The following is a 23,051-nucleotide window of genomic DNA, read 5'->3' as shown; positions in this document are numbered from 1 at the left end:
AACCCTTAGCCTGTTCCTTTGCATTATACTATATGTGATGTCTTGCTGTCTTGTACCACATGTGTCAGTGAGTGCGTTTACATGCACATTAATATCCTGTTTATATTTGGGATATAAAATATTCTGTGTATGAGTTGGCACATGTAAACGCTATAACCTATTTACAATAACCAGGATAAGCCCACGTCCCGAATAGGAAAAACATGAGCTAGCTGGGATATGATGATATGACCCGGTATATTCTGGCATGAAAACACCAGATCCTGTTTATTGTTGGTTTGGTGATCAACAGCGCTGTTTCCATGGAGTTTAGAGCATCAAACTAACGAGCCAGGAGGAGGACTGTCTCCATGTATACAGGTTTATGGAAACACTGGTGACTGATCGCTCCATATAAACACAAGATCCAGACTAAGACTTTGGCCATGATGAGGCTCATATTCAGAATATTAATGTGCATGTCAACGCATTCAGAGTGTAAGTTTTCAATATTTCTCTGCTCCAACTCCACCAAGACAAACCGCTGTCCATGTTTTGGTTTTTTTTTGGGGACTCTGGGATTAAAGTGATTCTGAATCTGGAACGTTTAACACTCAATAAACGTTTTCTCCTTTTTCAGAGGAAGAGGCATTACTGGAGGCTGGACAGCAAGTGCCTGACTCTGTTTCAGAATGAAAGTGGAGCCAAGTTTTACAAGGTAGGCGACCCAGGCAGCCGGATCTGGTTTCAGCCGCTGGCCAAGCAAAGCAGCGGCTCAGACTGAACCAGAGGAGACTGAGAGAGAGAGAGTCAGGCTGACACAGCAACACTCAGCTCCGTGTTCACATCACACGCTCATTATTAGGATATTATGACTTCATTTTAATTAGTCTAATCAGAGTGTGATATAATGGGCTTTATACAATAGACAGTTTCAGTTAAGCGGACGCATGCCTTTATTGATCTCTATCAGTTTCTTATGGTAACCAGGGAGCGAGTCAATGATCTGTCTTGCTTTCTCCTATTTTTTATTCTCATGTATGTATAGCAGTATGTGTGTCTCATACCATCATCGTCATACCCACAGAAGCCGTAATACATTAACATCACAATAATCCTAAGAAATTATTTTGATATTGATATATAACGATATCTGCTAGCATATGCATTTTAAATAATCAAATGAATGTTCATTGCGTTAAATGGCATAGTAAAGTAAAATAGTAAATACTAAAGTATGTAGAACTCTTAATTTTCAAATAATATTCCCTAATTTGTTTTGGATCTCATTTTGTGAGTGTTTTTTTTATTAGTATTCGCTTTTTAGCGTTAATTTAGACAACAGAATTATGTATCACGCTAACTCGATATCAATGTTTTCATCACGATATTATTCTACTGAAAGACGATAAATATTGAATTATTGCCCAGCCCTACCTCAGGTACTATTCCTATAATAATACATACAATGTGCAAAACCGCAACAGGGTGAATACTTTCTGTGGCAACTGTACAGCTGATAACATATGAAGATATATTCATATGAAGTCATATGAAAATTCAAATTACATGCATTGTAATGTATGTAATTTTCCAGTGTGACTGAACTGCAACAACAGTGTATTTACGAATATATAACAGGTTTGAATTTGCATGCGATACCTGACAGTGAACTTAAAGTAATGTGTTGCCAGTTATTCTATAGTCTGACAGACTGAGCTGTAATACCTGTCACAGCAGTGATACAGGAGAGGATGCTCTTCTCTGTGATTAATGGATGTCATGGAGATCAAAGAAGTACGAGGAACAGCCAAGGACTACTGGCAGCATCGATATACCTGTACCACAGTAAATACAGCAGTAGATTTATGGCAGGAGAACATCGAGGAAAACACTGAGTCAGCAATCCCTGACGAACTGTGAAATCGATGATTATGTGGTGTGTGTTTTTATAAACAAGCTCCGGGCGAATATCAGAAGCTAGAAGATGAGTTTTGAGGAGATTATAGCAGTAATACCTGAGAGGGCGTTCTGCACTTGGTTTATGGTTCTGCAGTAGGAACATTTACATTTTCACTCTTATCCAGACTGACGTACAATGAGACTTATGTCAAACCCCCCCCCCCCCCCCCCCCCCCTTAACCCACGCTTTCCTGTCTCTCTTCACTGTCAGCCAACAAATAAAGCATAAAATGCCAAGAAATAATCTTAAAAAGTAGCATTTACATTCAAAATAAAAGAGAAAAAAAAGATTTACAAAAACGTCATCATGTCACAGTACCTGGTCCTTACTATTGGTTGTGTTTAATGTTGGTGATCTAGGAATTTAGGATTATTCTACTGTTGAACTGGTAAATTCACAATTTGCAATTATTTCTTTTAATGCTGTTATCTCGAGATCACAAGTTAATTATCTCGTTATCTTGAGAAAACAAGATAATCAACCCGTTATCACGAGAAAACAAAATGTTGTTTCCTCTTATTACTGATAATGTTTATCAGAGATCAGGAGTGCCGTGCCAGCATGCAGAGATGGCATCTTGACAACTGTAGCAACTGATTTAGATGAAAATGTCAGATCAAGGAGTATCCATTATTGATCAACACATCAGACTGTACTTCAATCAAGGTCTAACACAGGCAGAAATTGCATTGTGTCTTTCTGTTAGAGATAACATTCAGATCAGTCCTCTTCATTTAAGGAGAAGACTAGCAGTTCTGAATCCTCCCCGACAGTCATGACAGTGATCTTGAAGGCTGAAATCAGGTGTGATCAAATGAACCAGACACTCAGTTTCGAGTTCTCCATAATTATCCAGTGATCTCGAGAAATCGGCCTTTTGTTTTCTCGAAATAACAAGATAGATTAACCCATTATCTCGAGAAAACGAGCTTTGTTATCTCGAGATAACAATAACAGCATTAAAAAAATAATTGCAATCACGGTCGTTCTCAGCTTCCGTAAAAATGTAAACGCAATCCTTTATTGTCATTCTAACGGTGCGTTCATGTGCTGCTGGGAAAGTCCGTCACCCAGGTCTTCCAAGTCAGCTGCTAAACAGCGTTGCTTTCACGTGCTATTTAGTCAGAAAATCAAATGATACACAAACATGGCCGCCCTGCAGCTCAACAAGCTAATTCAACGAAGTTCACTGAAACAAATGTTAGTTGTGATGGTTATTCTGCCAACTACAAACCTGTAATAAAGCTGCATGTGTATAGAAGAACAAAATGTGATTTTTCAGCTATGTTGAGAAGGTTAAAGGTTATTATTGCATCATAACTCGGAAAACTGTTCACGTAAAATTTCCAAGTAGGAAATTCGGGGGTTTTTTGTCCTGATATATCCAATAGACAGGTTCTTTATAACAGTGGTTCTCAACGTGGGGTCTGGGGACCACCAGGGGTCCTTGAGGGGGTTCCAGGGGGTCCCCAGCAAACTGATGAATTGTTAAACTTCAGCAATATTTCATTTACAAGAAGTTAACACAGTTAGAGAATGTAGAAGAATGACTGTTTTGATCATAGTTTCTCTGTTATCTATCTACCTACATTATAGATAGTCATGGAATTCTGGACAAAATCATATCTAACAATAAAAATATTCTCAGATTTGGGTCTGAGAGACAAAATCTCATCAAATGGGGGTCCTTGGCCCTAATGTGGACTAAAGTAGAGGTCCTTGATATGAAAAAGGTTGAGAATCACTGCTTTATAAGACTGGAGGTGCGAGTTTCATCCCTCCTCCCGCCGCAGCGCTCGGCTCTCTGTCGTTTCTCTCTCTCCTTCATACTCTCCGTACACTCCCGCCTCCTTTCATCTCGTATCTGCCGGCGACCTGCTAACCTTTTAACACAAAGCGCCGCAGCACGTTTGTTTGAAGAGCGAGGCGGGGGCGGACGGAGTGAGGGAAGGGGAAGCCGGGAGAGATCTGTGGTCGTGTCGGGACCCCGCCGCCTCTTTGGCCCGACGCCACGCTGCCTCGTGCCCAAACCGGGGAGGCGCGTCCTGCCTTTTAATCAGGGTGGTGGGATGAAGGGATGTTTGAAGAAGGGGGAGGGTTGGGGGGCGGGGGGGGGGGGGCTTCCCTTTTACCGACCAGAGAGCTTTCTATCATGTGGTGAACTTGGCAAACCACAAGCCGTTCATCTGACACCGACGGCTGCCGAGGCTTGGACCCGCCGGGCCGATCCTTCTTCATATGTTTGTTCTCTTGGCGGGGAGGAGGGGATGGTGGGGTCGGAGTGGAGGGTGGGGGGGGGGGGGGGGTTGGGGGTCCCCCACTCTGCCAGAGGAGGAAGGAAGAGGGGCCGAGTTTTAAACATTGAAATTTGATGAGCGTCACACAGTTCAGGACGGAGGGAGAAGAGGAGAGGGTCTTTGGATCTTTTGGAGTAGAGAACGGAGTTGGGAGGACTAGTTGAGATCTAGTCTCGTTTCTAGTCGACCGGATCGTCTCTCGGCCTCATGGACCCTTCTTATTGGCTGACGTAACTCTTACAATGCTTATGACAAGGAGAGTTTCCTGGAGATTGAGGAGAGGAGATGTGTTGTAGGTGCAGAGATTTGAGTCTGAGAGCTGAGAGCGGACTGGGAACTGGCGCTAGCTGAAACTGTCTTTTGCATAATCTTGGACTCTTATTGATCGACGAGCCGGTATGTGAACTGTGAACGGGACAGCAATCAAAATTTTCTCTTCAACGGCTTTTAGCAGCTAGATCTGATTTTCACAATGGAGAAGGACCTGCAGACTTTTGCTGAATCCAAATGTCCGGACTTCAGCGGGCTTGCAGACTTCCGGACTCGCGCTCCCGTGAAGTCCAGGAGGCTTTAGGGCTGTCCGCTGTCAAAATTCATCAAGTCTGCAAAGGCTCTCATGCGGACTTTTAGGGGCGCTCCATGCAGACTTCCAGCGAGTCCGCTACCTTGCAGATCTCTCTGGGAATATTTCCCATCATTCACATTCGCATTACGGATGTGTTCTAAATCAGATGACAGAAGGGTTAGAGAAGAAGAAAGAAGAAGAAAAACAACAAGAAAGGCAAATGTCAAGCCTGACGGAAAAACAGCCAAAGAGGGGATTCCTGTGTACGTTTTTAACATCTAGACCTACTTATTGGATAGAGCTCAGGCCGCGAGTCTGTAGTCCACACTTTTGGATTCAGAAAATGTCCCAGTTCTGGTCAGTTCTGTACCTGCTGTAGTGACCGGTACAGAAGTGACCAGAATGTACCAGAGTTTGGCTAATAGCTGGTGGTAGTTTCTTCACCCTGACTGCCACCTTACGTCTCTGACCCCTCCTCCTCCTCCACCCACAGGAGATCCCCCTGTCGGAGATCCTGCAGGTGGATCCGGCTCAGGACTTGGGCAGCCTGGCCCAGGGCAGCAACCCCCACTGCTTCGAGGTGATCACGGCCAACATGGTGTACTACGTGGGAGAGAACACCGGCGGCCTGCACCACAACCCGGTGCTGGCGGCCTCCGGCGTGGGGCTGGACGTGGCCCAGAGCTGGGAGAAGGCCGTCCGCCAGGCGCTGATGCCCGTCACCCCCCAGCCCAGCGTCTGCACCGGGCCCGGCCAGGGCAAGGACCACAGTGAGTAACCAGTACCATCGGGCCAGTCCAATCCAGTCCAAGTTCAGTTCAGTTCAGTTCAGTCCAATCCAGTCCAATCCAGTCCAAGTTCAGTTCAGTTCAGTTCAGTCCAATCCAGTCCAGCTCAGTCCAAGTTCAGTTCAGTTCAGTCCAATCCAGTCCAGCTCAGTCCAAGTTCAGTTCAGTTCAGTCCAATCCAGTCCAGCTCAGTCCAAGTTCAGTTCAGTCCAATCGAGTCCAGTTCAGTCCAAGTTCAGTTCAGTTCAGAATCAGAATCAGAATCAGAATCAGAAATACTTTATTGATCCCCAAGGGAAATTTGGTTAAATTGCAGTTGCTCACATTCTAGAAGAGAAATATATATATAAGCATAGAGAAATTATAAGAAAAATAGAAATAAGAAAATAAGAAATATGTAAAATATGTGCATTATGCTACAATATATAACAATAATAATATAGAAATAAGAGAAATAAGAATTATGTACAAATACGTGCATAAATAATTAAATAATTAAATAATTATTGAACAGTTGTATTATTGCACAAACTTATTACCAGAATTATTATTATTATTATTATTATTATTATTATTATTATTATTATTATTATTATTATCATTATTATTATTATCATTATTATTATTATTATTATTATTATTATTATTATTACCAGAATCAGTTCAATCTAGTTCAGTTCAGTTAAGTTCAGTCCAGTCCAGTTCAGTTGTCTCTGAAGGGAAATTCTTCTTGCAGCCATGCATAAAAATATATAAATGTATATAAAGCATACAGATATGTAAAACATAAATACGGAAAAGTACATAAAACATAGTACAAGACAAAGGAGTCGTAAATTAAAAGTATCATCATCCACCCATAGAAATAGGGTTTGATATGGGATTTGAAGGCAGATGCTAGAGATTAGATATTAGACTGAAGCTGCTGATAGCCAATATTTTGCACCAATATTCAATATCTTTAAATTTAACCATTTTCATGCCAAAAAAAATGTAAGTATTCAGTGTTTCCTCCATCTCCATTTCTTCTCATCAGGGTGGAAAAGCTTCTGAAACATTTAGACCATCATGGGACACTAAAACTCTCCATTGAAACCCAGACTGATGAAATTCTGTTAGGGTTAGCAGCTCTTTGATGAATAAATAAAATGTGCAAAGAAAATAAGTTGACAGACTGATATTTCTGTAGATTTTTCTGTAGCTGCATCATTGACTTACACAGGGAATTGAACCCCTAACCCTGGCAGTGTTAGTGCCTTGCTCCACCCATCGAGTCGTTTCTTAAACCAGATTAGTCTGAGCTGCTGTGTGACTGAGACTGGGTTCTGTTTTGATGCCGTTGTGGATTTATGTGCGGAGAGCTTCCGAATATTGTTTCGGGGAGACAGCTGTTATGTAACCCGCCGCCGGCCCGTCACTGGAAACCCGCCGCCGACATTTTAACGTGATTGAAGGGATTTCGGAGGATTTTCCGCTCCAGCTCGTTCTGACTCAGCTCAGGTTGAAGTGACTTCTGCTCTGAAAATAGTTTGAGTTTCATTCCACAACGAGATCCCCAGCTTTTGAAACACCTGATCGCACGGCATGACAATAAACCTATTGGTCATCTGAGGACCTTAAACCAGTGGTTCTCAACATGGGGTCCGTAGACCACCAGTGGTCCTTGAGGAGGTTCCAGGGGGTCCCCAGCAAATTGATGAATTGTTGAACTTCAGCATTATTTCATTTACAAGAAGTTAACACAATTAGAGAATGTAGAAGAATGACTGTTTTGATCACAGTTTCTCTGTTATCTCTCTGCCTACAATACGGATAGTCGTGTAATTCTGGACAAAATCATATCTGACAATAAAAAATATTCTCAGATTTGGGCCTGAAAGACAAAATCTCAATGGGGGACTGTCTAAATGGGGGTCCGTGGCTCTAATGTGGACTAAATTAGGGGTCCTTGATATGAAAAAGGTTGAGAATCACTGCCTTAAATTACAAAACAGTGAGATTTTAGAAGATGTAGTCAACTGAATTTCTGAATATCAAGCAACCGTTTCCTTCCAAAATGGATAGTGTTTTGAAATTAAACTATTGAAATGCACATCAATAAATTAATGGATAGTGCTGTAACTTTTTGAGCTGAACCTGATATTCTGGAGTCACAATATTACAGTAACTACTACAGTATGCATTTATTTATTTTAAATACAGGCTGGAGCCTTTTTAACACCCCCAGTGACAAAAGGTACAACAATACAGTAAATTAAACCCAATTAGACAAACAAGAAAAATACAGGAATTAATCAAAATGCCGTTACGGAAAACTAAAGCACGCAAATACAATTATAAGAATGAAGTAATCACTAATCACATAAAAGCCTGGCTGTCCGTATAAATGTGGAAATAAGTGATTTAAAAGATGATTTACCACTGATTGTAGTAATTGAATAATTGGACACAAAAGTGTATCAGATGCTGTAAGGTTGTTGAAAATTGAAATATTTGACCTGACATTTTATCAAGTACAGTGAACCACTGTTACAGATATATTACTATCAATAAAGTTACATAAATTCTCTGAACGATGACCTAACTGATTGGTGTCAAATGGCCAGCTTCCAGCAGCAGATAAGATCATCGACACACAAACACTCAAATACTCTGAGGCTGCGTTCAACACCCAGCATGTTCTGATCGGTTTATCTGAACTCTGCAGTGTTTCCTCCCTTAGTTCAGTTGGTTTGTCCAGGTGAGAACGATGACCTCTGAACTCTGGTGGCACCAAATAACAGCACCGAGTCTCAGTTCTCTAACAAGAGAACTGAGGTGCAGTTTGTTAATCCAACCAGCTACAGGAAACCACCCCGAAACACAAGGGATTATGGGTAGAAGGAGACGGAAAGCCTAGCAGAACAAAATGAAGTCTGGACTGATGCTGATATTCAGCTGTTTCTTCATGTGTTCTTAACTGGTATGAACACCACAGAAGAAGAGACGGACAAGTCCAGACAGGATGACAGGTCACTAAAACTCTGTCCAATAAACAAGCTACTTGTGAGCCATGTGACTTGTTTTGTTTCCATGCCCTGGTCGGCTTGTAATTTGTCAGCGTGAACCTAAACAAACTAATTACAAAAACAACAAAGTCAAGTCCTCCACTATGTTTCAGACCAGAGAAAACAAACTGGAAGTGACATCACACCTTTGGGACGGGGATTGGCAGCCGTGTGGAAAGCCAAGAATCGGCAGGTTCTCGTTCCAACTGAACACAACACCTGGTGATTTTACTGATTAGCACTCCTTCAATCAGAGAGCAGGAACTAATCAGTGAAATCACCAGGTGTAGTGTTTTGTTTGTCTCGGCCTCCATGGCTCATGGTTGCCTATTGCTCCACATGCTAGTTGTCTCAAAGCTTCAAAATCCTACTTTAAAGGATAAGGCTGGTGTTTTTTAATGCATTTCTTACTGTCAACAATCCTATGAAAATAACAAAATCTAAATCCATTGTATTAAAAAAAAATATTAAAAAACATGTCAAAGAGCCATGCCGCTGCTCTGGACAGCGGAAAGTAGATCCGTAGCACAGAAAATAGTCCCCCAGCGTAATGAAGAATTTGTTCCCATTTAAATTTGATTTGGTAATAACTACATAAGCCTGACTTTTCATGGTAACAGTTAGCGATTTTTAAAATGTAAACTATGTCTTTGTGAGCTGTATTTAAAGGTTTTTAGCTTACAGTGACTTCCGGGTTGAAGGCTAAAAACGGAACGTGGGAAGTCAGAAAGTAACGGGAGTAGAGCAAACGCATTGTTGATTTTGTTATTTTCATAGGATTTGTTGACGGTAAGAAATGTATTTAAAAACACCGGCCTTATCCTTTAACCTGTCAGGCCCCTCTGTCCACATCAGTATACTCTTGGTTCTTTGTGGCACATCATTGAACCCCACTTTAACAGGTGAAATCAATCAGGGATAATCACTTTCACCTGGACTCACCTGCTCTGTTTGGTTCTTGGAAAGAGCAGCTGGTCCGTCAGCGCCTGATGGACTCACAAAATTCACCAGCTGCTTTCACTGTTTTACTTATTTATCTATTTATTTAATAGGGACAGATACAGGATACATAGAGAATAGTAGAGCAATTTTCCAATGTAATGCATCACAGCATTTATAGCTACTGCTAATTTCCGACGCTCGTCCCTCGTTGGGCTTTTTACAGGAAGAGACGACAGTCACGCGACAAAATAAAGCACACATACCATGTACATAATACTCACATACACAGCACAACTACACATTCTTTATATGTCTGAGAATTAATCTGTTGCTTGTAAATTAGATGGGATTATGGTGCATATTAATGTAGGCATATACATTTAATCTGTGTGGGTTTTTTTTTTTCCATTTATTTATTTATTAGTTATTATTATTATTATCGTCATTATTATTATGTTATAGATGTATAGGAGTCATTTGATTTGTTGACCAGAATGTGACCATGTTTATACAAAAATTCAATAAAATACTAATTCTGGAGCACGACAAAAAAGAATCAAATTAAACACACGACTGATACATACAGCAGAATACATAACAAAAAAGCATTAAATTAACCAGACGACAGATTGAATATCAGTATAGGAAAACATGAAAGAAAACCTGACTTTGACTAAGGTGTGGGAAAGAAGGAAGGAATCCTTATTTATTAGGAATTGTGAATGAGATATTGGATACTACGATACAGTTCATTGTTTGTAATGTAATTTGAAGGTGAATGGTAGATGTACTGACAACATGCACTCTGTTTTCAGTATTGTGCCTTTTGTTTGATCACTTTGTTTTAAAGTGTCTCGTAAGCCCATGTGGGCCGGGCACCAGTATGGTGTGACACTATAATAAAATCAAATCAATTAATCATACAGTATAAAATATGGCAAGAAGAATTGGATTAACCAGGAATAAATGACGATTTCCAGGCAAATATGATGTGTAGAATAGAAAATCGCCACTGAATGAAGGCTGGTTCAAGTCAAAGATTGTCAGCGTTTGCCTGGTGGCTGATATCAACTTCCCAGCTTGTATATCGCTGTCAATAAAGTTACATAAGTCCTCTGAATGATGACCCGACCGATGACCTAACTATTAATTCGCTGACTTCCCACGGCAGACTGCTAGTATCGATCTCAGAGGATGACCTGATCGAGCCTGGCCGCAGATCTGAAATCGATAACGGCTCATCAGTGGAAATTCACTCGCGGGACTCCGGACTCCGCTCTGCAGGAACGTGTCCTCGGCTTCTGATGTCACACAGAAGTACCGACATGCGACAAAGAGTTCATGGAGTCATTCCTATGTTTCCCAGATTTATATGGCACATAATGGGAACATGACAAAGGGTCCTATGTTCCCAGGGTCCTATGTTCCCAAGGTTCTATGTTCCCCAGCTCTATACAGCACATAATGGGAACCTGAAAAAGATGTTTCCCCAAGAGTCTGAGTCTGAGTTTGAGTAAAGTTTTATCCACAGAACCACCCAGACTCTTTAATATTCTCTGCCGGGTCAGATTTGACCCGGAACACCACAGATGTAACAATTTTTTTTAGAGACCTTCAAAATCAAATAAAATGATAACCATTGGTTTTGTTGTGTTTTTTGAAGCCTTGTTCCAATGAAAAAAAGTGGATAATATTTATGAAATATTTTAACTTGAAACGGGTCAAATTTGACCCGAACACAATAGGAGGGTTAATGTGTGTTAACAGAATATTGAACTGGGGACCTTAGGACCCTGGGAACATAGGACCCTGGGAACTTAGGACCTTGGGAACTTAGGACCCTGGGAACATAGGACACTGGAAACATAGGACCCTGGGAACTTAGGACCTTGGGAATATAGGACCCTGGGAACATAGGACACTGGGAACTTAGGACCCTGGGAACTTAGGACCTTGGGAACATAGGACCCTGGGAACATAGGACACTGGGAACATAGGACCTTGGGAACATAGGACCCTGGGAACATAGGACCCTGGGAACATAGGACCTTGGGAACTTAGGACCCTGGGAACATAGGACCTTGGGAACATAGGACCCTGGGAACATAGGACCTTGGGAACATAGGACCCTGGGAACATAGGACCTTGGGAACTTAGGACCCTGGGAACATAGATACGCCCCCGACTTCACGTGTCTCTTTTAGGCGAGTTCCTTTATTTGCACGTATAAAAATGAGAGAACACGAAGAAGAAAAAAATGAAACAATAATTGGGGATCCTCGTCCCAGCTGGACACATCCTCAATGCTCTTTCATCACTTGCTGAACAAATAATCTGCCGGTTCGCTCTCCAGCCTGATCCCAACAACAGATAGGAGGTTTCCTCTGTGAGCTCTTTCTTTCACAAAGAAGGAAATGTGGGAAATGAGATTTTAATGATTTGACAGTTTGCACAATAGAACGCCACACGTCTCAAATGATTGGAAGTGGGGGGGGGGGGTCTTCAAAATTTGTTCGGAAATGTGCGGTTGTGTGTTACAGTATCTCTCGGTTTATAAACTTACATGTATTTTGTCTGGTGTCTCCTCAGAGGATCTCTCCATCAGCATATCGGTGTCCAACTCCCAGATACAGGAAAATGTGGTACGTGCTTATCATCATTCATACCTTGTATTTTTTAGACTGTTTCTATGATTGCAAAGTTGTTTTTGGACAAAAACCATTCCATTTCTCGGGAAAGAAGCAATGTTTGTTTGTTTTTTTATCACTGATGTATCCTTGAAATTATACCTCAGGGATTTGACAAGTTTCAAAGGCCCAAGAGTCATGAAACACACTCAATGCACAAATGAGCTTGGAAAAGTTTTAAATTCAAGTAAGAAAGACAGCAAATGACTTCAGTGTCTGATTCTGTTCTCTGTCTTCTTTCTCCTTCAGGATATCAGCTCAGTGTACCAGATCTTTGCTGATGACGTTCTGGGCTCTGGGCAGTTTGGGATCGTCTATGGAGGTGAGACAGGCTGAGGTTCCTTTGTATCTCCAGTTTCCTCTCTAATGGGACGCCTGCTGATTTTCCTTTCTTTGCTATTCAAAGTAATCAGTAACCATGTCGTCCCCAATGAATGATGCAGAGTTGTAGTGGGGCAGTAAGTTGGAACATTTTGAAAATGTGGGAACAGCACAAAGAGACGCATCGTTCCTTTACATTTCACGGAAACCAGATCAGCAGTGTCCAAGATACTGTGTGTGACGTACAGACAAATAAACAAAGGTTGTAGCGCCTCCCTTGGGCCAATAAGTACACTTTTAAAGAATGATATTGTGCATGAGGGACGGATTGACGGACCGGGTCCAATCCGTAGTCCCTCCTCCAATTTCATTGTGAGGGAAGATAAACTTTTATTAAGATAAGATAATACTTTATTATCTGTTCTCATGGAAATTTGTCTTGCCTGACATGCTCCATCATTAAAGTACATGATACAACATTGAAAAAAACATGATAGTTTTGAACAAACACCTCATCAGAATGACATAATGCAGTAGACACGACACCTGCTGGGAAAAAAAAAAAAAATCACCTCCGTGCACTCCTCTGTTGATTGAGCAATGTTATGGAGTAAGGAACAAAGGAGTGCTTGTGTTTATTCCTCCTGCAACATGGCACCCTGAAGCGTTTCCCAGAGGGCAGCAGTTGATCCTCCTCATGCAAAACATGAGAAGAGTCCTGGACGATTCAAGAAATTATCTTCTGTCTCAAAATGTAGGAAAAAAAATATTGAAAATTGCTACAGTCGGTCCCTCTGGTCAGGGGAATGAGGAATCTACCATGTGCTCAGGACCTTTATCACGTCATCCCGTTTTCCCTCTCCCATCTTTCCTGTCGCTCCACTGCATACTGTCTAATAAAGCAGAATTACCATGAAAACGGGATAGTAAAAATTTGATGCAGTTGGTGGAGAGATGGCTGAAATTTCACCCCTTTCTCCTTTCCCTGTCTTTTGTAGGTAAACACAGAAAGACCGGGAGAGACGTGGCGATCAAAATCATCGACAAAATGAGGTTTCCGACCAAACAGGAGAGCCAGCTGAGGAATGAGGTGGCCATTCTCCAGGTGGGACAGACTTGTATTACCAGATAAAATACAGTAAGATCAAATTTAATGATCCTCGAGGGGAAATCGGATCCTTACAGCAGACTAGAGGTACAGCGTCTTCGTCATGGCTGGAAAGAATTCTCGCTATGTTGACCATTGACAGATTTATAGATTAGCAGATGCATGACTGGATATTATTCACATGATCAGATTTACAAACTGACATAACATGTAGAGAATGTGTACAGAAATGTGCACATTCTCTACATGTTTGCAGCGTTTTGAAATATTTCACCTCCATAAAACCGGAAGAGCCACACTTTCCAAGAGTTTTTGTATGAAGATGTTCGACTGCAAAAGCTTGATTGACCACAAGGATTATTACACTATTTACTGCAAACTGTTATTACGTTAATTACATTAATGGAAAGTTGTCAAAAAAAAACAAAATAAACAAATTCCACTGGACTTAAAATGACAGCTCACCTCTCAGATGAGTGGTGAAACGTCTTCACGCTTCATTTTAAGTCCAGTGGATTTTGTTTCTATTGGGTTTTTTTTTGGACGTCTTACTGTATGACTGAAATTAATCTACACAGACTTAATGGAAAGTTATTTCATAAACAGTTAATAATAATCCCCTGAAACCTGGTTTTGGAAACAGCTTTAAAACCAACCAAGTCAAAACTTTTAAATGATGTCAAAATTGTATCCTGTTAATCACGTCACGTAGTCTCCACACTCTTCTTGACTAAAACTTTGTCTCAGAGTGTGAATGAATCTTTCAGATTTAGTCTAATATTTAGTGTTACATCTTAGTGTGTGAAGTTCTGTTAATATTCCTGATGTGTTCCTGACAGAACCTCCACCACCCGGGGATCGTGAACCTGGAGTGTATGTTCGAGACCCCGGAGCGGGTGTTCGTGGTCATGGAGAAGCTTCACGGTGACATGCTGGAGATGATCTTATCCAGCGAGAAGAGCCGGCTGCCCGAACGCCTCACCAAGTTCCTGGTCACACAGGTCAGTGAGGAGGCTTTGGACGACGAATTCTCTTTGTTCACATGGCGGCCATATTTGATTTACATCATACTCCACTCGGGGTGGGAAACCCTACATGACGGTGACGCAGATGGAAACTCAACCAGCCTTTAGACAAATATTTTTTTAAAATATACTCCAAAATTATCCTTGTATTGTCGAAAGATGAGCAGAGCTGGAGATAGTTCAAATGAAAGGCTTCAGCAACTGGACTGATGTTGATCCATAACGTTAGCTAACATTAGCAATCAGCTACTTCATGTTGTTAATGTTATATAATCTCCAAACAACTCGGTCTTATACTTATTGTCAGTATTTACAGCATTTATGTTTAGTATTAGTAATGTGCTAACATTATGCTTCATATCCTTAGCCAAACTTCTTTGATAGTCAAACTCTTTATGCTAGCTGTGTCTGCTTGCTAATGCTAGCGTTTGGTTATTTTAGCTGTTTAAAACTGCTAATGTTAAAACTAGTTGGCTACAATTTCTATAATTAGACCTAGCTGATTTGGAGATAAAGCTAACAACATGAAGAAGCTGACTGCGAACATTAGCTAACGTTATGGATCAACATCAATCCTGTTGTTGTTTTCTCTAATTTGGAGTGTGATTTAAATTGTATTGCTCCTGTCTGTTTTAGTATGTAGTGAGCTGCTAACTCTCTGTATGTTAAACTGAAGATGGCTTGCAATGCAAAATAAATTTCATAGAAATTTGACAACAAAGTAGAATTAAATCTAGGTAACAATTTTAGCAAATTTTAACAATTCATGATTGGATGGTGAATTTGTACCTTTGGTGCCCACAGATCCTGGTGGCCCTCAGACATCTTCACTTCAAGAACATCGTCCACTGTGACCTGAAGCCTGAGAACGTTCTCCTGGCCTCCGCAGAACCCTTCCCTCAGGTTGGAACATCTTCTAATTCTACAAATATTATACGGTCTTTTGTAACTGTTAACTGTTAATTTTGAGTAACACAAAATACTACATTTACAACCTTAACTATTAGATGTGAAAGACTACTGACTCCACTCCCCTGCCTCTCTCCAGGTGAAGCTCTGTGACTTTGGCTTTGCTCGTATCATCGGGGAAAAGTCTTTCCGGCGCTCGGTGGTCGGCACCCCGGCCTATTTGGCCCCCGAGGTGCTTCGCAGCAAAGGCTACAACCGCTCTCTGGACATGTGGTCGGTCGGCGTCATCGTCTACGTCAGTCTGAGCGGAACGTTTCCCTTCAACGAGGACGAGGACATCAACGACCAGATCCAGAACGCCGCCTTCATGTACCCACCCAACCCCTGGAAGGACATCTCCGGAGAGGGTAAGGGACGTCTGGGGTTTTCATGGACCGAATACATAATCTCTACCGAAGACAGAATCTGGGTCTACAAATGTAGCTGTGATGTAAACGTAGCATCAGCGCTGCAGTCAAGACCACCTTAAGTCTAAGTCAGTTCTAAGACCAGGTCAAGTGGAGTTTGACTCAAGACCAGATCCAAAGGGGTTCGAGACCAAGTCAAGCCTCAGACCAGAGGAAATTGATTCCTATTCAAGACCAAAACAGGAAATGAACAGTGAACATGTCTTTCCAAATGTAAAAGTAATATTAATTAAAATAAATTAATTACATAGAGGTTTGAGGACCATAACATTCCCTTAAATGAATGCCTCAAAATGTTTGTAGTGCTGGAAATAAAATAGGTACGCGGAAAACAGTCGAGTCAACATCTAATAGCAGAGTCAAAATAGTGACTGGACAACTCTAAGACACCAAAAAAGTGGACTGGTAACTGCATGGTATGGACTCAAGACAAAGTCCATACCATGCAATTGTGATATTTTGGGGAAATTGTTTTAGAATTCCTTATATTTCTGTATTTGAAGTTGTTTCTATCATGAAAAGATGGACAGAAACCTATTTAAATGTCATGGTTAAAATGGAAGTCAGGGTTTAAAAATGGAATTGAGACATACAGTAAATGTAGTGTATGATGAAAACTGTGATTTTTTTACAATGGAGGTTTCAAGGATTTCAAGGGCTCAAGGGTCGGGAAACTCACGCAACACATATAAGACTGTGGAAACTTTCATTTCGGATTAGAAAAACAAAAGTTGCAGTTACCAGTTTTTTCTGTCTGGCTGGGACACTCCTCAGAGAAGGGAGCATCATGGCTGCATAGAAAGATATCAGATTAATAAATTAATTTCCTGTGTTGACTTTCACGCTGTGTGTTTGTCCTTCCCCACAGCCATAGACCTGATTAATAACCTGCTGCAGGTGAAGATGAGGAAGCGCTACAGCGTGGACAAATCTCTCAGCCACCCCTGGCTTCAGGTAATTATAATGTCTTTATTTTCCAAACAATTAGTATCCAATGCAGCATGACAGGAAAGATACAAGAGCAAGGGGACGGCATCGCTTCAGCTTTCAGCGTCTACTTGTAGTGTGTTTCATTTTAGTCTACTGTCATACCAGATTGTCTTGTAGTATGTGAAAGGAATAGTTCAGTAATTAACTACTCACCTCCATGGCTGTGGAAACTCCATTGAAGTTTATTGCAAGCAAAATTCTGAAAAAGTGCTTCGATGCTCCCTGATAAAGACAGGTATGCCACAACACGTTTGGTGCGCTTTTTAAATTTGGAATGTTGTAATATAATGTTAATCATCACAAGAAGAGAGATTTGCCTTGAATGCTTTTTTGGAATTTTGGAGATACAGCAGCATTCCTGTGTTCTCCTCCTCTTTGTTGAACTCCATTGAAGTTTGTCTGAAAACCAAACACAGAGCAAGCTGGCCCCTGTAGTTCCACCTCAGCCTTCTCCTGAACTATTGAAGTTAACGGGGCTTTTTACAGTTTATTTTTCTTTTTACAGTTCCCAAAAGTGAATGAATGTCAATCAAATAGCTCATGCAGCATAATCCAAGTGTTGTGTAGCCCGGTTGCCCTATTGGTCTAAAAGTCCAGCGTTTACCTCATGATCGCCTAAGATTTCCTCAATGCCACTGCTTTGTTTGAGAACATGTCAACAGTTGCACTGTAGTAAGAGCCTAGGAGTGTAGACGTGCATCGTAAAAAATATTCACCGTATTCAACAACTTACAGATGCACAGCCATTCAGTTTAGCCAGTACAACAGGTTCTTAGCGATGCCTGTTAGCTTACTGAGGCTCAATCTCTGAACTCATCGTCTATCGGTCTGACGACGATTAGACTCTGGGGGCGACGGACAAAATTTGGGGGTTTCCGGTGTAGCCAGCGGACATCCGGGCCAAGACTTCCTCTTCCGTGAGCCGGTCGTTGTTTACAGTCCGATTAGCAACTTGAGACGCGAGAGTCGAACGTTTCTCCACACAAAACACAAACATCGATACTTTTTGTAGGTGTTTTAGGTCCAGACGACATTTGGGCTAATCTCTATAAACAGATATCTGCATATGAGACGTCGTCTCTCAACTCCGACTCCATTCTCGCGTCTCAAGTTGCTAATCGGACTGTAAACAATGACCGGCGCACGGAAGGGGAAGTCTTGGCCCGGATGTCCGCTGGCTACACCGGTGGGTTCGATGGGTCGACGATGGGTTCCGAGATTGACTGAGGCTGAACCGATGCTGCCGTTCCTCACGCAGGACTACCAGACCTGGCTGGACCTCAGGGAGTTCGAGACCCGGCGGAGAGAGCGCTACATCACCCACGAAAGCGACGACGCCCGCTGGGAGGAGTACGCCGACGAGCAAGGCCTCCATTACCCCAAGCACTTCATCATGGCGCCCAACCTGGACGACATGGAGGAGGACCCCTAGTGGCCCGGAGGACCCACAATCCCCACGCCGTCCAGAGGAAGCGGCGGACGAGGGGCAAATCCCTCCGGGCTGCGGCGGATACTCTCTCCTGGAGCCTGTCGCCGTGGAGACCGTGAGCTTTCAAAAGGCCGCGCGGGTGTGCGTTAAGGGCGTGGCCTTGCACTGCATCGTGGGAAAGCGAGAATGCTCCGTCCAGGCGCCTGCATACGAGGACACTGTGACACGGGAACTCGCTGTGAGCGCCGACAACATTCAGGTTGATTTCCTAACATTCCAGACACTTTATGCATTTTACCTTTTCCTCCACTCACTGCCTTTTTCTACAAGCCATAATATACAGACTTTGTGAGCCTGAGAGACAAAGCCTGGATGTTTGAGGGATTCTCCCAGAATTCAACATTCAGTCTCTTGAATAAACCTCTGCACTGCCAGTCAAGCCGTGGAAGGGCTAGCTAAAACATTCGGACCAAATCCTAGAGACTTAAAGGACTTTTTTCAGCTCAAATTGCGTATTTTTATGATGTCATTATTACATTTGAAATCTCATAAAACCGTGTAGAGATGTTGTAAATCTACAACGAGAGTGCTATTTTTCAAAATGTTCTTTGAAATTGTCCCATGTGACGTTTTTTGAACTGGAACACTTCACTCAAAACACGTTATGTCTTGAATATGTACTGGCTGTAAGGTTAAGGTTTTTTTTTTTTTTAAGTTGTTATTTGTTGGGATGTCTTTGCACTATTGGGTAACTCCTTTAAAGGGGAATTCCACTGAAACTGACTTTTAGGTTGTTATTCCGCAAAAGTAAATGCTTTCCTAAAAGTTTCCCCAAGATTTTTTTCTGTTCATCATCTGTTTCATCACTGAATTGGCCTGATATGTCTGAAACGGAGTCACTTTCCTGACTCTATTTTAACAGGTAGAATTATGAGAAAAAAAAATCATTATAGATACAGGTTTAAAACAGGTACGGGAACTTGGCTTTCCATACGATCTTGAATACTCAAAGCTCTTAAAACTTGGGTTCAGTTCCCCAAGACAGCGAGCGTCTGCCCTGCTGAAGAACATTTTAGGATATTCTACGAAAACGTCTACTTTTGCAGAATAACAAAGCCAGAGTCATTTTCAGCGTACTTCCCCTTTAAACTCCGGCTCCCTCGGAGGCCTTGAATGAAGACTAGCTGGGAATCAGGAGCTGCTATCGTCTTACTGTGTTTCTGTAGAAACTGCCTGAGAAAACGGCTCTCCAGTAGAGCCTGGCGTGACTCCAGCCTGAGAATTTACTCCAGAAGTTTTATATTTTTGCTAGAACATCGTCGGCGTCAAGTGGATGATTGATTGATTGATTGAGTTTTGATGTGAAAATGTTAAAGGTGGAATGGTAAACTTAGGGAAATGTACATTTTACACTTTGGAATTTTACTCTTTAGGTATTTAGCTGACGCTCTTATCCAGAATGACTTACAATTAGTGCAGCAGTAGAATAAATTTCACTTCCTAGATCACCAACATTACAAGCAACCAGTAGTAAGGAGGTCAAAGGTCAAGGCTTCAGTGCCCTGACTATACGCCTGCAGTCATGAAAAGATCAGATAAGAGAGAAGTGCTGGGGAGGGAAATAAAAATGAGAGAGAGTGAGAGGTAGAAGGGATTTCTTTTTAAAATGAGAGAAATTTTGTGCGAGTAAAAGAGAGGGTGAAGTACTTCAGGGTAAAAGGTGTGGAGATATTCATCGAAAAAACATGAAAACTACAATATGATCTACTTCAATTTCCAAATCACAAGAGGCTGCAATTATTTTATGCTGCTGAACCCGATTTCTGACCTATAAACTAAATTGCAAATTTTAAGCAACTCACTTTTTGATTAAAAGTGTTTCTTGTTGGCTGAAATCTAAAATATTGAAAAATCAGTCTGTATTACTGTATTGCAATTTGTATCACAATCGCAATATTTTGCAAACTAATCACAATATGATTATTTGTCGATGTCAGCTGCAGTATGGCGGTGTGGGACCGGACCGGACCGGACCGGACCGGACTGTGTTTGGAGATATGGAGAGGAACAACAAACTTAAAATTCACATATTGATTTTCTGCTCAACCACAACTTCTCCTCAAGCATTAAATGTGTTATTTCCTCTCTGTTCGTACAGATGTGAAGCGTTCACAGCCGTGTTTCTCCTCCCTTCTCGCTTCTGTTCTGCTGTGTTTGTCCTAATCGTTCGTTCATCCTGCAGCGTCGGGTGTGGAGAGACGGTCCGACTCAAGGCCAGTCCTGCCTGAAGGCCGGGCGACGACAAAGACCGCGCGCTCTGTGATGGAAAAACAGAAAAATAAATAAAGTCTCCATGCAGACAAATGTCCATGTATTAATCCATAATAAGAGGCCTGTGTCTCCTGTCTGTGGCTTTAGCTGTCAGACACTGACGAAGAAAAACAAGGCCCTTAAAAACTTGGATACCACTTAATCACTCATAGTGTTAATCACTATTAGGGACTAAGTGAACAGCAAACCTACAGTTTTTTATAAATATCAGTTGAATCAGGTTGAATTAGACACACAACACCTCCAGAATAGAAATGAATAGAATAGAAATTCATTTACCAACCAAATTGGAAAACTGTTTTTGGCCTCACTTCATATGAACCAGAAGGCAGTCAGAGAGCGCAAACCTCCGCCAACGCTGAACAATCCTCCAACTCGCTGTTGCACCCAAACGCATCATTCCTATCACTTCAGTTTGAAGTTAAATTGATTTCTTCCCTTAGGATTTGAAGTCAAGTCTCTGTCTCTGTTAGTTTCATAGTTATGGCTAAAAAAAAACAAAAAAAACGATAATGGTCTAATGGAAGAAATCCCTGATCCAGCAAAATCGAACCAAATTTCTGTTTACCAAATTTCATGCAAATCTGTTCATAAGTTTTTGTGATATCCTGCTGGTGAAGGAAACATGATTCATCAAACCAGCACACAGAAAGGTGTAATTAGATTAATGATGTTGTTCATGTGTGTTTTTTTTTTTATTGTTTGGCTTTTCCCACACAGTCCATTTGTTCCTCCATGCTGCTCAGACTAAAATAGAACCATCAAACTCCCAGAATGGAAAAATAAAGGTTTATTTCCCAGAGAGACTGGACCGATGTTGTTTTGTTCTTGTCAGTAAGTGAAATTTTGTCCCCGCCAGACAAGGAGAGGAGGAGGCAACCAGTGCAATGCAAGGACACTGAAACTTGTATATAATATAAACAGGCAAACGTCCACATACTAACGCTGCCTGTGTCCACTTTAACTTTTAACTTAACTGAATTCAAAGTTTCCATGGTCAGTTATGTGTGGAGTGAGGTTCAGGACTCCTGGGCCTTGAAAACTGTTAAAACACTGTAGAATATCAACAATATATGGGTGTTAGTGAGGAAATGGTCCTGATGTTTTTGTTGCTTGACAATGATATATTGTATAAATAGTTGAGTAATATTCCTTGCATTGCACTGCTTGCGTCATTCTTTACCTTTAGCGTACGGTCTCCAGCTCAGGTTTATTATTCCTCACTGACTGTCAATTTTTATTAAGCAAGATTTATGAACAATTTCACAAACAGCTGCTTCATTAGATATGTAGCTCTCAAATCATATAAAGATAAAAGACAAAAGACGTGCATCTGCACACAAAAAAAAAATTTAAATCCAGGAAAGATTTAAAAAATGAAAGAATTTTTTGTCTTTATTTTTTAAATTATACATTTAGATTTTTTTTTTTTTTTAACAGGTTTCAAGGCCCAAGGGTGCATTCAACGCATAAATGTCAGTGAGAACTTTCAATTCAGTTCAAATAAGAGAAACACAACGTTATGAGGATTTTGCACAACAGCAGTAATATTAATATACAGAGAAGCATGGACTTATGTGTTCGCTTTAAGGGGAGCATTTTATTTATTTGTCAGTAAATTTATGGATCTCTTTTAAATTTTGTAATTTTTTCTGGTTTTCAGTTTCAGCTCCTTAGCTTTGTACTGCAGAATATTCTGTTACAGAGTTAGTTTGCCATACAGATGATGTTGAATTTTCAAAGAGCATTTACGGAGACGTAACCTCTGGGAAAAGGTTTAATAATGTGCTGCCACTGGATTGGCAATTTTCAGTTTTGGCATATCTAATTAAAACCGACCTAAACAGTGAAATGTTTAATTTGTGTTATCTCAAGATACAGATTTAAAAGGCAGATCCCAACCCTTCAGACTCTGGTTGCAGTTTCAAGGCGAGAAACCTGTTAAATATCTTTAACAGTTCAAGGAATTAATAAAATCCTGTAATTCCTTCCAGATTTAAGAGTCAGACTCCGTTGAATGAACGTGTTCAGCAAAGAAACCAAAGAGGAATAATGATCCACACAAAGATGTTTGGGAACGATCATTTAATTATCGATCTCGAACACGATCGCCTCACACCGGCGCTCCTCTGGAAGGCGGCTGGTTGTTTTGGCAGGGATATCCCCCCCCCTCCCCATCCCCCCCCACCTCTTGTAACCGAAT

The 23,051-nt window shown here is 41.3% G+C and overlaps 1 protein-coding gene across 1 annotated transcript in view; it reads left to right on the top strand.

Annotated features, from left to right (window-relative positions):
* The window catches only part of LOC139660568 (serine/threonine-protein kinase D3-like), a 29,759-nt gene extending 9,389 nt beyond the window's left edge, over nt 1-20,370 (top strand). Inside the window, exons 6-15 of the mRNA XM_071538741.1 lie at nt 620-697; nt 5,298-5,574; nt 12,171-12,223; nt 12,518-12,590; nt 13,588-13,694; nt 14,537-14,698; nt 15,527-15,625; nt 15,771-16,038; nt 16,967-17,052; nt 18,347-20,370. Coding sequence (XP_071394842.1) covers nt 620-697; nt 5,298-5,574; nt 12,171-12,223; nt 12,518-12,590; nt 13,588-13,694; nt 14,537-14,698; nt 15,527-15,625; nt 15,771-16,038; nt 16,967-17,052; nt 18,347-18,520 — 1,377 coding nt within the window. The 3' untranslated portion in view covers nt 18,521-20,370. The remainder of the gene's footprint in view (nt 1-619; nt 698-5,297; nt 5,575-12,170; nt 12,224-12,517; nt 12,591-13,587; nt 13,695-14,536; nt 14,699-15,526; nt 15,626-15,770; nt 16,039-16,966; nt 17,053-18,346) is intronic.
* The last annotated feature ends 2,681 nt before the right edge of the window (nt 20,371-23,051 follow it).

This window comes from Centroberyx affinis, unplaced genomic scaffold (assembly GCF_046629955.1).
Source record: "Centroberyx affinis isolate AG114_WGS23_722 - 3 ecotype Tasmania unplaced genomic scaffold, CSIRO-AGI_Caff_v1 ptg003342l_1, whole genome shotgun sequence".
Lineage (NCBI taxonomy): Eukaryota > Metazoa > Chordata > Actinopteri > Beryciformes > Berycidae > Centroberyx > Centroberyx affinis.
The sequence above is the reverse complement of the archived record's forward strand: the minus strand, read 5'-3'. Positions and strand labels throughout refer to the sequence as shown.